This window comes from Acanthochromis polyacanthus, chromosome 3, assembly GCF_021347895.1.
Source record: "Acanthochromis polyacanthus isolate Apoly-LR-REF ecotype Palm Island chromosome 3, KAUST_Apoly_ChrSc, whole genome shotgun sequence".
NCBI lineage: Eukaryota > Metazoa > Chordata > Actinopteri > Pomacentridae > Acanthochromis > Acanthochromis polyacanthus.
The window spans coordinates 42,456,566-42,474,284 of NC_067115.1; the positions used below are offsets into that span (position 1 = coordinate 42,456,566).

General features: G+C 40.2%; 1 protein-coding gene across 1 annotated transcript in view; it reads left to right on the forward strand.

Moving 5' to 3' along the window:
* Positions 1-17,356, forward strand: part of col9a1a (collagen, type IX, alpha 1a) — a 29,396-nt gene extending 12,040 nt beyond the window's left edge. Inside the window, 10 exon segments of the mRNA XM_022196524.2 lie at positions 686-739; positions 3,474-3,545; positions 11,388-11,423; positions 11,516-11,560; positions 11,766-11,798; positions 12,248-12,394; positions 12,718-12,772; positions 13,030-13,218; positions 14,910-14,987; positions 16,474-17,356. Coding sequence (XP_022052216.2) covers positions 686-739; positions 3,474-3,545; positions 11,388-11,423; positions 11,516-11,560; positions 11,766-11,798; positions 12,248-12,394; positions 12,718-12,772; positions 13,030-13,218; positions 14,910-14,987; positions 16,474-16,679 — 915 coding nt within the window. The 3' untranslated portion in view covers positions 16,680-17,356.
* The last annotated feature ends 363 nt before the right edge of the window (positions 17,357-17,719 follow it).

Consider the following 17,719-nt stretch of genomic DNA (forward strand, 5'->3'; position numbering starts at 1 on the left):
ATACAGGCAGGAGATTTTAAAAATAGATGGACAAAGATGTAAAAAAAAAAAATCATTATTTCAGGTGACAAGGTTAAATACTGTATCCTGAGTAAATCTGGTCAGTCTGACTGAATGAGGCTAAAAAGGTCTAAAAGAATGTTTTCTGAACTGCTGAGTGATGGCTGAGAGAGATTCCATTATATAATGCATATTTTGTTTCAACAGTAGCATCAAATAGCAAAGATAAAACAGACTTGAGGAGTACAGTTCAGCACCTCTGTGCTTTACACTGCTGTGCCATCTACACAATCAATACACCATTTACTAATGCCTGCACAGAAAACGCTGTATGTAATAACTGCCACATAAATGCCATGAAACACTTAGGGTCATATTTATATGTTGATATTGTATGCATTTTATCCTAACCTTTAAGACATGGAATGAAACACTTTCAATGATCAGTTAATTGCTAGTTAAAATATGAATCTAACATAGAACATTTCATTTGTGATACATTATAATATGTATTATCAAACGTAGCAGGAATGACTAAATTATCACCTGCTGCAATATTCCATACACAACAAACTGCACTTTATAGCAGTAATTTAATCATAAGAAAATAGTTTTAATTGGTTCACAATATTAAAATGAATCTGCTTTGACACACAGATTTTACTTTGGTTCTTTTCTGTTTTAGGGTGAACGAGGTGTGAGAGGACCTGACGGGCCTCCAGGATCTCCAGGAGGAAGGGTAAGAGCTGACAGAAAGCCTGGCTAATGTGAAAGACAGAATCTGTTAACCAGTGACTGGGATCATCGGAGAAGGAAACGAGCCCAGAGATGCTGGACAGGTAGAGGGGACTGAAGAATGTTGGAGTCTCTGAACCATCTGTTGAATATGTTTATCTGCTACATTCACTGACACCTGATATTTTCAAACTAAGAGATGGACCTTCTCAGGTCACTCAAAACAGTTTTATAGTGGAACATGAGAATGGTAATGAAAAATCTTACATTAGTTATTGCATGAATTATTGAAAGGATATGATATTGTATTCATGGAGCCTTGGTATTTGGTTAAAGAGATTTCAGAGATACAGTAGCTCTGGGTTTTTTACTGTTTTCCACTTTGAGCGCAGACTTGTATGAATGCCTTAGACCTATTTCAAGTATTTTGTGTAATTCAGCATTATGTCAGGCAGCAATATTAGCCTATATTGACTCAGTTGTTGTATGGGATCAAATAACATAATCACGATCCTATTCATTCAGGGATTGAGCAAAGCTTTGTCTCATTGGAGACCCCCCGCCTCAGACTTTGAAAGGCCAGATTTACAGTATTAATCTCAAAATGAAACTGGATGAAGATAAAAGAAGACCTAACTCAAGCAATATTCACTGTGGTGAAAGTTAGCCTGGTGGATTTTATAAGCAGGGTTGTGAGCATAAAGTGAGCATAAGGAAGTTTTGTGCAAGAAAAATTGAAAATATTTGAACTGAACACTCAGTTTCACACAAAATAAATTCATGGTCTAAATTTAGACCTTTTCACAGAATTTTTTTTAGCAATCTAGATAAAAGCTACAGGTCTGTGGTGAGTGTAAAGAGAAAATACTGATATGTGCATTCATTTATCAGTCAGAGCAGATTTTAACTGCCATCTGACGAACATCCACAGATAGACACGCAGATTATAATAACACATACTATTGAATGACAATAAATACATCACTGTTCAAAGTTTGGGGTCACCTCGAAAGGTTCTTATTTTTGAAGGAAAGCAGTTGTTTTCAATGACAATAACATTAAATTAATCAGAAATACAGTGTAAACATTGTTAATGTGGTAAATGACTTTTGTAGCTGTAAACGGCTGATTTTTAATGGAATATCTCCAGAGGGGTACAGAGGAACATTTCCAGCAACCATCACTCCTGTGTTCTAATGCTAAATAGTTTTAGCTAATGGTGTTGAAAGGCTCATTGATGATTAGAAAACTCTTGTGCAGTTATGTTAGCACATGGATAAAAGTGGGAGTTTTCATGGAAAACCTCAAATTACCTGGATGACCCCAAACGTTTGAGCGGTGGTGTATGTTGAGGGCACTTTGGATGATGTATGGGTTTACATGTGGTTTTGCAGTGTATTTTGTGACTGCAGATCCCAAGAAGACAAGCAACCACTGTGGTGGAAGCTAATGTAAATCCAAATTGACAAACAAATTCACAAATAAATAAAGATAGGTCTGACTTAAACACAGTTGAGAGGAAGGTCTCAAGAATTTCTCATTAGTGGTATGGTCTGAGAACAAAACCCTGTAGTGCTCTATCTATCTATCTATCTATCTATCTATCTATCTATCATTGCTTGTCCTTTCTTTGCATTCCTTTGCAGCAATGTGTTTTATGTTATCAGCAGACATAATACAATAATACAGTAATGATTATTAGTAGTAAAGACTGAATCCTGTCAGTGTAACATATAATAATACAACCATCCTCTCAAGGTGTGGGATTACATTTCTTCCAGTCTTATAAAGTTAACAAAAGAACAGAATAACTTGAAATAATTTTTTGATTAATCTCTTTGTGCAAACATAGAAGTACAGTGTGTTGTGCAGCATCTAAGATTAAGTGCTGGCAGACAACCAAACCGGCTTAACAGGGTTAAAAGCCGTGCTTTATGGTGAAACTAACTAAATCTGAGAGGAAAACAACAGGATTGTAATAATAGTGTTGTGGGAAAGGTCATGGATGAAAAGGAGCAGGATTGAGAATCAGTAAAGAAAACATTGTGATAGAAGTAAAGCCAACCAGGCAGAAAATATTACAAATGTTGTCCCCTTTGAAAAACGCAATCTTTTCAAAGACTGGATTTGATGGTTTTCAGGCAGCATGCCAGCTGATCCTCAGGCTGGTCTGTGCTGAGAGATCAGTAAGAAAACGATACCATCACCTTATCCTGAACATATTATTCAACATGAGAATAATTCGAGATAAACCAAGTATCTTGCTCAGACATCCACTACCAGGAAATGGAGTCCTGTTCTGAGTTTTATTAAGTAGTTGAAGCTCTTTATGAACTCCTGTCCCTGAAGTTAAGTCTCTAATCCGCTGGCATGAATGGTCTCTTGTTATAGGGTTTTTTTTTTCTGCAGCTCAGGGGGGATTCAGGGCAGGAAAAGAAGCTGAGAAGCCCTGAAAGAAATCTCTGTTCCCCAGGAATGCCCACATGTCCACATACACCCTGACACATCTGAGGGAGGGTGGATGGTCGGGTGGCTGGTGGCGGAGGGTCCGGCCTCACCGTTCAGATGATGTGAAGCTGGAAATGTTTTTTATTTTTTCTGTAGATATGGTCAGGTTATGGGGGAGGAAACGTTTCTGAGCTGCACACAGTCTGTTCTGTGTTGTGATTCTGCATGTGCATGTGCGCGTGGATTCTGTGGATTTAACAGTTTATGTCTGTGTATGGGTGTTTTAATAGGGAAGCCAAGGGGATCCAGGACTTCCAGGACTGCCAGGACCATTTGGTTATCGTGGTCAGAAGGGAGACAGGGTAAGAGACACGAAATGGCACAAGAAGCAGATTAAGTTTAAAGAGAAGCCATGTGAACGCAACGACCCCAGCATGAGCAGTCACATGTACCCTGGCTCAGATCAGTCTGCTCATAAAGACACACACTGATGCTATATTCTCACTGTGGTTGGGTTTGGGAGGAGTTATGGTAAAGATTAACTGATGAACAAGTCATACAGGTATAAAGTGTCCACTTTAAGCGAGCAGGAGACGTTATCACGGCTGATCTGGAGCTCACACACAACAGAGGAAAAGTCCAACCAGCCAAACTCTTGCATGGGCGTTCAGCGAAAATACAATATTATTTACAATGCACTGTATGAACCTAACTCCAGCTTCCTCCCACAGTCCAAAAATAGGCTGAGGTTAATTGATTACTCTAAATTGCCCGTAGGTGTGAATGTGAGTGTGATTGTTCGTCTGTATATGTAGCCCTGTGACAGACTGGTGACCTGTCCTGGGTGTCCCCTGCCTTCACCCGAGTCAGCTGGGATAGACTCCAGCACCCCCTGCGACCCTAGTGAGGATAAAGCGATGTATAGAGAATGGATGGATGGATGTACGAAGCTAATTGGTCAGCAGAAGCAAATCCTTTAATTCAACTAACTGCAGGATTTTTGAGGTTCAAGTCTGGTTTGATGTGTTTAGTGGAACCTAAAAACACACAAGTACAGTTTTGGGTAACCTAACATAGTAGTACAGAATTTAATTCAAAACATGAAAAACTGCATTTAATTGTATTTAATAAGTAGTATACATACAAGAGCCTGATGTATTATAATGAATATTCTGTAATAACAATGTAAGACATGCCACGGTGTATCTGGTGGTCTAGAAGCTTCATTATTATGACTTGATTTGTCCTCATGGAATCTCAGCTCATTGCTTAGCTGTCTGATCCACAGCTTTTCTGTTCTGGTTCAGGGTCATTTTCAGCCTCAGGAGTGGGTAAACAAACAAAAACAAAGAGAGTGAATACTGGACTTACATTCATCAGGTGATGCAAACATGACTTCAAATTAATTTGTCAAATTAAATAAAAAGCTTAAATTGTTTTTATGTGTTCACAACTGCTGTCTGCTGCCTCCAAGTGGCCAAAAAACAAGTAACTGCTGCAGGTTTATGGTATTAGCCTCAGCGATATCCAGCACAGACTCTAAATATTAGTCCTCATCAAGTTTAAGACTGCAACCAAAGATTATTTTCATCCCTGACTAACAGATCAATTACTACCTTGATTAACTGAGCAGCGTAAGGTGAAAGTAGAGGTGGCAAAGGCCAAACAAGGGGCTTACGATGACTTGTATTCTAGGTTGGACAGTAAGGAGGGAGAGACTGATCTGTACAGGTTGGCAAGGCAGAGAGACAGAGATGGGAAGGACGTGCAGCAGGTTAGGGTGATGAAGAATAAGGATGGAAGTGTGTTGACAGGTGCCAATAGTGTGATGGGAAGATGGAAAGAGTACTTTGAAGAGCTGATGAATGAGGAAAATGAGAGAGAACGAAGAGTAGAAGAGGTGACTGTTGTGGACCAGGAAGTAGCAAAGATTAGTAAGGATGAAGTGAGGAGGGCATTGAAGAGGATGAAGAGTGGAAAGGCACTTGGTCCTGATGATATACCTGTGGAGGTATGGAGGTGTGTCGGAGAGGTACACACGTGGACAAAATTGTTGGTACCCCTCAGTTAAAGAAGGAAAAACCCACAATTCTCACTGAAATCACTTGAAACTCACAAAAGTAACAATAAATAAAAATTTATTGAAAATTAAATAATCAAAATCAGCCATCACTTTTGAATTGTTGATTAACATAATTATTTTAAAAAACAAACTAATGAAATAGGGCTGGACAAAAATGATGGTACCCATAACTTAATATTTTGTTGCACAACCTTTTGAGGCAATCACTGCAATTAAATGATTTCTGTATTTGTCAATGAGCGTTCTGCAGCTGTCAACAGGTATTTTGGCCCACTCCTCATGAGCAAACAGCTCCAGTTGTCTCAGGTTTGATGGGTGTCTTCTCCAAATGGCATGTTTCAGCTCCTTCCACATATGTTCAATGGGATTCAGATCTGGGCTCATAGAAGGCCACTTTAGAATAGTCCAACGCTTTTCTCTCAGCCATTCTTGGGTGTTTTTGGCTGTGTGTTTTGGATCGTTGTCCTGTTGGAAGACCCATGACCTGCGACTGAGACCAAGCTTTCTGACACGAGGCAGCACATTTCTCTCCAGAATGCCTTGATAGTCTTCAGATTTCATCGTACCTTGCACACTTTCAAGACACCCTGTGCCAGATGCAGCAAAGCAGCCCCAAAACATTACTGAGCCTCCTCCATGTTTCACCGTAGGGACAGTGTTCTTTTCTTCGTATGCTTGGTTTTTGAGTCTATGAACATAGAGTTGATGTGCCTTACCAAAAAGCTCCAGTTTGGTCTCATCTGTCCAAAGGACATTCTCCCAGAAGCTTTGTGGCTTGTCAACATGCATTTTTGCAAATTCTAGTCTGGCTTTTTTATGAGTTTTTTTCAGCAGTGGTGTCCTCCTTGGTCGTCTCCCATGAAGTCCACTTTGGCTCAAACAACGACGAATGGTGCCATCTGACACTGATGTACCTTGGCCTTGGAGTTCACCTTTAATTTCTTTGGAGGTTGCTCTGGGCTCTTTGGATACAATTCCAACGATCCGTCTCTTCAATTTGTCATCAATTTTCCTCTTGCGGCCACGTCCAGGGAGGTTGGCTACTGTCCCGTGGGTCTTGAACTTCTGAATAATATGAGCCACTGTTGTCACAGGAACTTCAAGCTGTTTAGAGATGGTCTTATAGCCTTTACCTTTAAGATGTTTGTCTATAATTTTTTTTCGGATGTCCTGGGACAATTCTCTCCTTCGCTTTCTGTTGTCCATGTTCAGTGTGGTACACACCTTTTCACCAAACAGCAGGGTGACTACTTGTCTCCCTTTAAATAGGCAGACTGACTGATTATGAGTTTGGAAACACCTGTGATGTCAATTAAATGACACACCTGAGTTAATCATGTCACTCTGGTCAAATAGTTTTCAATCTTTTATAGAGGTACCATCATTTTTGTCCAGCCCTATTTCATTAGTTTGTTTTTTTAAATAATTATGTTAATCAACAATTCAAAAGTGATGGCTGTTTTTGATTATTTAATTTTCAATAAATTTTTATTTATTGTTACTTTTGTGAGTTTCAAGTGATTTCAGTGAGAATTGTGGGTTTTTCCTTCTTTAACTGAGGGGTACCAACAATTTTGTCCACGTGTGTAGCAGTAGAGTTTCTGACTGGGTTGTTCAACAGGATCTTAGATAGTGAGAAGATGGCTGAGGAATGGAGGAGATGTGTGCTGGTGCCCATCTTTAAGAACAAGGGAGATGTGCAGAGTTGTGGCAACTACAGAGGAATAAATCCGATGAGCCACACGATGAAGCTATGGGAAAGAGTAGTTGAAGCTAGACTAAGGGCAAAGGTGAACATCTGTGAGCAGCAGTATGGTTTCATGCCAAGAAAGAGTACAACAGATGCAATATTTGCTTTGAGGATGTTGATAGAGAAGTACAGAGAAGGTCAGAAGGAGCTGCATTGTGTCTTTGTAGATCTAGAGAAAGCTTATGACAGGGTGCCCAGAGAGGAACTGTGCTTTTGTATGAGGACGTCTGGAGTGGCAGAGAAGTATGTTAGAGTGGTGCAGGACATGTATGAGGACTGTAAGACAGTGGTGAGGTGTGCTGTAGGAGTAACAGAGGAGTTCAAGGTGGAGGTGGGACTACATCAGGGATCAGCTCTGAGCCCCTTCTTGTTTGCTATGGTGATGGACAGGATGACAGACGAGGTTAGACAGGAGTCTCCATGGACAACCCAGTGTCACATCAAATTGTGACATACTGTAGTCACGTTGGTCCACAATGCAAAACGTTACAATCTCACAATTTTGGCCTGAAAATTGTGAGATGCTCACGTTTTTTCCCCCAATTCTTTTCTATTGGTCTGACGAAGGGTCACGTGACTGCTTGCTGGAGGCGTCTCAAAATGAAAACATGGCGGCTATTCCTTTTATTTTCTGTGGAAAATGCATTATTTTAAGTTAGTTTGGACAGAAAAAAACATTTTGATGACATTTTTAGCGAGAAACGTATATAAAACGTTCACATTATCCATTCAGTTATTGGAAATGATCTGTGGTTTGGTTTGTTTTTACGCTGAATATCACGTCACAGCATTAAATTGTGACACTGTCACATTTTAATGCCGTTATGCTGGTTGATTAGGACGCTGCCACAGACGAAACCAAGTGGTGTGTTTATTTTTGTATTGTTGCACTGTGTAATTTTTTGACTTGTTAAATCATTTATGTAACTCTTGATGATTACTGCTAGTTACTGAGATGTCTTCCCTGGCCGTTCATTAGTTGACGCACTTCGCTTCCTTGTTAACAAGTTGCATTTCAATGATTCACAAGTCTCTCGTTGTCAATGCAAACAACCGTATTTATTTCCATGAATGTGCTTTTACTGCAATCATTTGCTGAGCTCATCCATACACCAGTCAGCGCACAGCGATCTAAAAACTTTATTCCCTTCCGGGTTCGGAACAGCACAACAAGATCCCTGTCTTTCTACCTGAGCCTCAGGCATTACAGCGACACCAAAAAAATATATACATTTTAATTTCACAATATTCGTTCAGTTCTTGTGTATGATCTTTGGTTTGTTATGACGATGAATCTTTCACGTCTCGGAATGGAATTGTGACATTGTTACGTTTTCTACCGTTGCTGTGGTCGTTGCTATGTACGCTTAGGAAGCTCTCCGCTTCCTGACCGTGGTCGGGAAAACACAGGGGAGAACTGATACGTTTAACTGCTTCTATTGAAATAAAATGTGCGGAGACGGTCGTTCAGTCTTTCTTATTTAATGAAGAACAGTGCATTAAATTATTCCACTTATCACAGTTTCTTCTGGCGCGGTCTTTAACTGGAAACTGGATTTTCTTCATATGAATCATTTGTTTAGCATATTGGCATACAGAAACAAAAATCTAAAGTTTCAAGAATGATTTCAAAATAAAGAATTTCACAAAAGAAAACGGCACCTGCCAAACAGAAAGTCACAACAGTCAATACCGAGTATGGCCTCCATTTGCTTCGATGCAGGCAGCAATCCGTCGGCGCATGCTTTGGACCAGGCTTCTGATTGTGGGTTGGGAACAGCCCATACGCCTGGCTACATCACTGTAGCTCAAACCGGCCTCCACCATACCCAGTGCCCGGAGACGTTGTTCATGTGATAGACGCGGCATGATGCTGTTCACTGGACTAACAATGGTGGCCTTTTTTGGGCCTTTATATAGGCCTTCAAAACCCATTCTCAAATTGTGCAGATACTCACTGAGTACTGCTTGGTGTGTATTTGGTTCACTTTTGCAAAGTGACCAACCCATGTGCAATGAATCATGACAAAATGACAACTCATCATTATCTCAACTACCAGGGCACTAGATCATCAGTAAATCCACAATGAATAATTACAACCCCCCTACAAGTAGAATTCTGCGTACATTTCTACCTCAAAGTTTCTATTGACTGTCAGTATAATAAAGACACATTGCCCACATATAAAGAACTTCACATCAGTGCATCGGTGTTCACTGTTTGTTTTTTTTCACTGACATAGTGCAATAAAGTTTGTTTTTTTTAAGAACACAATATCAAGCATGTACAGGTTGCTCCAAATTGGTCAAAGAATCTGTGAGATTTTGACCTTAATTGGCCTTTTGGAGATTAAAGGGGCACACAGTGTGTCCTCTGCTTGTCTTGAATCATAAATCCACGTCAGTAAATTTCTCGCTCATTAATAAGAGATGTAAACGAGATGCCATATTCATTCAATATTCATTACGGTACTGGATGGTTTTAAATTTAATTAATTAATTAATTAATTTTAAATTTAAATTACACAATGCAACAATACAAAAATAAACACACTACTTGGTTTCGTCTGTGGCAGCGTCCTAATCAACCAGCATAATGGCATTAAAATGTGACAGTGTCACAATTTAATGCTGTGACGTGATATTCAGCGTAAAAACAAACCAAACCACAGATCATTTCCAATAACTGAATGGATAATGTGAACGTTTTATATACGTTTCTCGCTAAAAATGTCATCAAAATGTTTTTTTCTGTCCAAACTATCTTAAAATAATGCATTTTCCACAGAAAATAAAAGGAATAGCCGCCATGTTTTCATTTTGAGACGCCTCCAGCAAGCAGTCACGTGACCCTTCGTCAGACCAATAGAAAAGAATTGGGGGAAAAAACGTGAGCATCTCACAATTTTCAGGCCAAAATTGTGAGATTGTAACGTTTTGCATTGTGGACCAACGTGACTATGTCACAATTTGATGTGAGACTGGGTTGTCCATGGACTATGATGTTTGCAGATGACATTGTGATCTGTAGTGAGAGCAGGGAACAGGTGGAGGAGAAGCTAGAGGCATGGAGGTTTGCCCTGGAAAGGAGAGGAATGAAGGTTAGCCGCAGCAAGACGGAGTATCTGTATGTGAATGAGAGGGACCCAAGTGGAAGAGTGAGGTTACAGGGAGAAGAGATCAAGAAGGTGGAGGATTTTAAGTACTTCGGGTCAACAGTACAAAGCAATGGAGAGTGTGGAAAAGAGGTGAAGAAGCGTGTACAGGCAGGCTGGAACGGCTGGAGAAAAGTGTCAGGTGTGATAGAAGAGTTTTCAGCTAAAATGAAAGGAAAGGTTTACAGAACTGTGGTGAGACCAGCCATGTTGTTTGGTCTGGAGACAGTGTCCCTGAGGAAAAGACAGGAGGCAGAGCTGGAGGTAGCAGAACTGAAGATGCTGAGGTTCTCTTTGGGAGTGACCAGGATGGATAGGATCAGGAATGAGTACATCAGAGGGACAGCACATGTTAGAGCCTTTGGAGATAAAGTCAGAGAGGCCAGACTGAGATGGTTTGGACATGTCCAGAGGAGAGAGAGTGAATATATTGGTAGAAGGATGCTGAGTTTCCCACTGCCAGGCAGGAGGCCTAGAGGAAGACCAAAGAGGAGGTTTATGGATGTGGTTAAAGAGGACATGAAGGTAGTTGGTGTGAGAGAAGAGGATGCAGCAGACAGGGTTAGATGGAGGCAATTGATTCGCCGTGGCGACCCCTGAAGGGAAAAGCCGAAAGGAAAAGAAGAAGAAGAAGAAGAAGAAGATTAACTGAGTAGTTATTTGGTCTATAAAATGGAAGAAAATAGTGAAAAAAGACAATCGGTGTTTCCCAAAGACCAAGAAGACGTCCTAAAATGCCTTGTTTAGTCCACAACCCAAAGAAATTTGGTTTACTGTGATAACACAGTGGAGAAAACACGAAAATAATCAGAACAAAAAAGGTGGAATTGAAGAGCCTTTTTTTCCTTTAATAATAACTCAAATTATTAATAAATTACCAAAATAGTTGGTGACTAATCTAATTATTGACAGCTAATCAATAAATGGATTAATTGTTGCAGCTGCAGTAAAGTTCAGCAGGAGGAGCCTGAAATGAACATGAACTACTTTCATTTCTAAAGTTTAAATTCAATCAATATGAACAAGGCAGAATCAAATCTGAACCAAAATTATAAAACCATCATATGTCAGCAATTTGCTTAAACTCAACCACAAATCTATGAAATGCCTTATTATGCCTTAATAAGTTTTATTATTCCTGCAGACACTGCTGCTGCTGATTTCTTGTTTTTCTACTAAAATCTAAAAGTAATAATTCCGTTATTTCTTTTCTCAGGGTGCAGTTGGTCTTAATGGTCCAAAGGGAGAGCAGGTAATTTGAAATAAGTTTTAATATAACACTGAATCAGAGTGTTGAGCTGGATCAAATTCAGTGCCAAAATCTGTCCCTCTTCTGCATTTTAGGGACCTGCAGGAGCTGAAGGAACACCAGGAGACAGAGGAGACTTTGTGAGTGATTGACCACTGATCGTCCTGGCAGCTCATTAGTGAGCAACCAGGACGACTGATATGCAGCTGCAGAAAGTGACATGAGCTCTCAAAATGTAATAATCTGTAGTAAGAAGAAGACTTGGCCTGTTGAACTGTATAAATCTGGTATAAATAACTATAGATTCTGCTGTCTACAGAAACTCACAAATCTTTTCCTCTTCAGGGTGACCAAGGAGAACCAGGAGAGAAAGGATCGGTATGTTCACCTAAACCTGACTTCATGCATTCAAATAAAAAGGCCTAAATGTTTTCTGACAGCAGGACCTTTGTTTTTCACGTCCCTCAGCTCATTAGTGAGCATAATCAGCTGCTTGGCTACAGTTTGTTTGTGAGTTTTAACTGAAAAGCCACAGAAGATTATGATTTGCCACCAAAGGCTAAAGCTGCTTGATCAAAGTTTTGCAGTTAAATGCGCCAAGTGAGGTCTGGATTTCATTCCAGCTTTGGCTAAAAGCAGTGCAACAAAATTTCAGACAAGGAAGGGCTGAAAATCCCCTTTCCTTCTTGTTTATAATTCTACCCATCCGTTTGAGTGCATTTACTCACAAATAAATATTGACTCTGCTCTCACAGAACATGACAGGCCAACAAAATATCAAAATAGATGTTTAGATTTCCTGGTCTGCTTGCTGCTGTTGATTGCAGACAGGCCCACCAGGAGAGACAGGAAATAAAGGGCCTGAGGGCAGCCGAGGGCAGCCAGGGAAAGAGGGCAAGTCGGGCCAGCCAGGACCACGAGGCATGCAGGGTGACATGGGAGTGCCAGGCCTGCCAGGAGCACAGGGCCCAGCGGTGAGAAGTTCTTTCTCTGAACGGCTCTCTTCAGGGCTGTTTATTGTGTAGTCTGTTCCCCCAACTGAAGGCAATTCTGGTTATAAGGGGTTTTATCCAATCATCTAATTTTTCTCAGATGAATTGCTGGTAGAAGAAGGAGCAAACACAATTGCCACAGCTTAACACACATTTCAAAATGTCAGGGAGGATTTTCAAGGTAGCATGAGATTTAAGAAGCTAAATATATTTGGTTTTCTGAGACAACAGAGTCACATTGCATGTAATTTTTGCCTATAAAAAGAATAAATGTCCATCACTATCAACAATCTTTACTTGTGCAGGGAAAATCCCCAACAGATACACACATCAAGCAAGTCTGCATGAGAGTAATGCAAGGTAAGTGTTCGTCATATTCATTCTGTCACTTCTAATCTGCTGTTCCCTTCTTGGTTAAACTTAATGCAGCACTTTTTTGTCATTTGAATGGAATTACCTTTAACAACAATCTGACTTTGAGACATAAACATAAATCTCAAGAGAAAACTGTCAATGTTTGGATACAGTTAGCTTTTTTGGGATTTGATTGTTAATGTTTATTCTGCTAATAGTTCATCTAATGACTATAACACAAACCATGTTCTCCTGCATCACAGAGCAGCTGGCCCAGCTAGCAGCCAGCCTGAGCAGGCCTGAGTCAGGCATTGCTGGGCTCCCTGGTCCTCCAGGCCCGCCCGGACCTCCAGGACCCACTGGAGAGAATGGTTTCCCCGGCCACACAGGATCACGAGGTCTGCCTGGTCTGAAGGGTCCACCTGGGGTAATGGGCCGCAAAGGACCTAAAGGTGAGCTTCAGATAGGCAGTTCTACAACCATGTGAGTTTGTGATTAGAAAATTTCTTTACACTGTCTGGTAAAAGAGCAGGAATAATCAAACATAACTCTCAGCAGCCAGTTGACTACAGGCGTGCCCTCAATAACTGTGACAGTGATGTTAGGGACTCTAAGCACACAATAAAACAAGAACATAGCATCCTGCATGTGATGCTGGACCAAAGTGGGTGAAAGACCATCTTCCACAACCATTTTAAAGGACAGACTCTCATCTTTGTTAGTTGTTTAGAGTCAGAAAATATAATTTTAGGCAACAGATCAGAGTGCAAGTGTCTGACAACCATCCAAACTGCTTCATTGCTTCATTAAGACAGTAAAAGGAGGCACATTACAGAGCTGGGTATCATTTCTACTGTCACTGGACAACCTGTACAACAGGACCAGACAACGCGACAGGCATAGAGCAGGACATCAGAATACAGGATCAGTATGGATACCTCTATTATCTCAGGGGTGTTACCAATACAGCCAGAACAGCCCATGTCAATCACCCTGTAACCCTGTGCCACACATGCATCTTCAGAACTTCTAAAGTAGGTGAAACACTTCAGCTTCCCTCATTTGGTAAAATGATGCCATATATGGATTTTGAAGGTTTAAACTGACCAAATTTATTACCAAGCCACATAGAATTAAGTTTTGAACATGCTGTGAAAATCTACACCTCTAGAGGAGCGTTCTGACATGCAGCATGCAGCGGTCAAAGGAGAAATGCAGCTCAAGTGCACTCTTGTTCTGTGCTCTGATTTAAAGGTGTCCTGTGGCGTTTTTTTTTTTGTGAACAATCAAAGTTTCTGTTTCTCCACAGACCTGTTCTCTGTGTGCTTGAGGTCTAACAAACCTGCAGAATGTGTATCCTGCCTCATAAAACATTTGCAAAGCCATTTTTCAAACTTGCAGTGCAGAACTTTGGTCTAACCCCTCTGGCAGTGAGAGTAATCACACAAACACCACTAAAACCTGCTCCTGACGTACCCTCACTACGCTGTCCCAGTTTTTCACCAGAAGCTGCACAACCTGTCCTAATGACTGCAGTCTGATCTGCATCGTGAAAGTTGTTTCCTTCTTCAGCTCCAGCAGTCCAGCAACCAGTGTGGGAATGTTGCCACAGAACTAGATTTAAAACTCCACTATGCAGCGAAATACTGTACACTGGAGATCAGTGCAGTAGTATGAAACCACTGGCCTAAGGACACTTCCTAATGCGTGTGTACCACCTCAAACAAAACATGGAACTACGAGCAAATACAGAACTCCAAAGCTTCAAAGTTCTACTGGAGGTCAAAAACTATTTTAAGAATATCTTTCAGGGTAGACATTAGTGCTGTTGGCACTTTATACATAGGTTACATGATACACAGTCAAGATGTCTGCTCTGGGACATGCAAGGAATTTCAAATCTGATAAGACAAATGGCAAACCTGTCCATCTTTAAGCTGCAAGCATCTGTAAGTCTTAGAATTTGTTGATTTTCAAAATGATCTTTTGTTACTGCTGTGACCCACCTCCCATCAGGGATCAATCATCTAAATGTTAATGAGAGAGCAGCTGAGGTGTGAAGTCTGACTTTGAACTTAATATGAATTATAGTAATTCTGACTATGTGTTTCCTCCTGGTGATAATTACTTTTCCTGTCTGCAGGTGACCAGGGTGACAGAGGGGACAAAGGACCCACAACAAGGGGACCCAAAGGAGCACCAGGTGTCCCTGGTCTACCAGGTAAATGACAACACATCCATCATTCCATCATCTATACACCACTTAATCCTCATCAGACAGAAAACACCCTGGACAGGTAACAGTCTATCACAGGGCTACATATAGAAACAAACAATCACACTCACATTCACACCTACGGACAATTTAAAATTATCATTTAAGTTCAGCATGTTTTTGGACTGTGGGAGGAAGCCAAAGAACCCGGATAAAACCCAAGCACGCACAGGAAGAGCATGCAAACTCCATGCAGAAAGATCCTAGGAAGGCCAGGATGCAAACCGAGGATTTTCTAGCTGCAAGGAGACAGTGCTAACCACCAATCCACTGTGCAGCCCAGTTACCTAGTCATTTATTTTTTGTATTTCCTACAGAAAGGAACCCTAAACCCACAAAAATGAAAACATAATGACTATACACAAACTGCATATTTCCAGAATACAAAATAAATCAAATGAATTCACAGACTAGTGCTTCCACACCACTGTGTCTCCATCCAGTCAGTGTGTTAAAGCACAACTATTGATATTACCAACATAAGGACAAGCAAAAACTGGCAAAAGGAGGCCAGCAGAGAAACGCAACGAGTATTCTGATTTACAGATGTTTGCTTATATTCCAGATTAACTCTAAATTCTATAAGCTCCCCCAAACATGAAGTCAAAGTGAAGTCAAAGTTCCCAAATGTTGAGCAACTAAGTAAGAATTTAGTCAAAGATTTAGTCAAGGTTAATTGAAAGTCAAAATTAAATGCTGTCTAAAAATCTTATTTAAATGAATTGAACAAGACCATACATACGATGGACAGTCGTCGAGGGTCAGCTTTGAATGAACACATTTCACTCAGCACCAAGAAAATGTTAAGTTTCACATTAAGGCCTTCAATTATTAATACAGTTTACAAAAGCCGATATTCTCTACAAGATCATACTGGAAGACTTTTCAGTATTTTAGGTTTGTACTTAGTTTCTGTGCTGCTGTGTCCACAGTCTCTGCTAACCAAAACAATTATGGACCAATAATGAACCGTGTTGTAGACTTACTATATTGGGTTAGTGTAACTGATAAATATGAATTGTCATGTAACTCCCCAATTTTTCAGATTGCCCAAAGTTTATAAAAGATATTATAGATAATTTGCGGGGCTTAGAAGCAGAGTGATCTAACCCAAAAGAATCCGACCTGAATTTTATATCATTTCTGTAATATTTTATGGTCTAGATTTTAGTGACATAGTGGTCTAACCAACAACCCAAATATAATGTTACAGCAGTGCTTCAAATGTTAGACCATTTTGAAAACGCAAAACTTTTAACCCATTTGTCTCAAAAACTACAGTGTGTTAGACCACTGTGCTTCCAAACCTTTAAGTTATTTGTGAAATTAAGGGTTTGCCTGTAAGTACACAACAAGAACCAAGACAGTATTATTAACTAATGCAGAAAATTGAGGATGTTTAGCTTCTTCTTCTCTGATCCTCTTCTTGCAGGTGATCCTGGTCGACCAGCTTACGGCACAGACGCCCGTGACGGACAGAGGGGCCCTCGCGGTGTTCCCGGTGTTCCCGGTGTTCCCGGGCCTCCTGGTCCCGCTGGTCTGAATGGTTATTGTGAGTCTTCACAGTGCATCCTGCCCATGGTGGCGTCACCAATTTCAGCGAAGGACTCCGGCATGAAGGGCCCCAATGAGATGTGAGGGGCCACAACTAAACTGGAGGAGAACTGATAGACTGGAGGACAAACCAGAACTCTAGGAGATTTGTCCATTTGGGTTTTGTCACTTGGTTTGTATGTTTTATTTTGTGATTGGGTAAGTTCATTTTAACTTTTGGCTGATGTTAAGGTGGACTCTCAACAATTACCATCAGCTTGTGAAACTCCTTTACATAAAACGTTTTATTTTACCTCACTTTTGCCATCTCTGTACTGTAAAAATAAAAGGAGTACTTTGGGAAATTAAGAACTCGCTGCATATGTGCCAACCTTCAAGCCCCATTTCTGTCCAAACATTAATGAAATTTTCTCTGTACGTTTATGTAAATGTGTCAATATGCAAATTATACTGCTGGATAACGTACATTTGTTTGTGAGTATCTTTGCTGTATATCCACTTGCCCTTTCCTCTAAATGTGGGATGTGTTTGATAATTTCTGTCATGTTTTTGTGATTGGAAAGTGGCGATGTGTGAAAACCTCTCTGGCAGTTTTATATGACTTCTTATTTATTTTAGCAAGGTTCGACGTGACGTCTTCAAGTTGTACAAAGGAGGAAATAAACACATTTTGATAACCTCTTGCACGTTTTATATGGATGAGTACAGTCCAAAGTGAACAGAACTGCACTTAAAAATGGATTAAACCTGATAAGGAATTAGCAACAGATCTGAGGTATTTCTTCCTCCTCCACAGACTTGACACAAACTTTCACTTTTGGTGCATTATGAATTCTCACATTCAAATTTTATTTTATTACAGCTTGACTCAATTAAATACAACATCAAAAGTGAACTTTTTCAACTGCAAGCAATTAAACACTTGTTCAAAGACTGATATTTATTTTCAGGGTGAAACTTTGACCCTAAATTGATAACCGGATGCATCTACACTACAGGCCAAAAGTTTGAAAGCAACTTTACAGTCTTTTCCCGACATCTTTCTTAAAAACCTGTATGAATTCTATGGATTTTGGGATGTATTTACTACATGATCAGACTTTGCTTTCATTGATACGCAATCT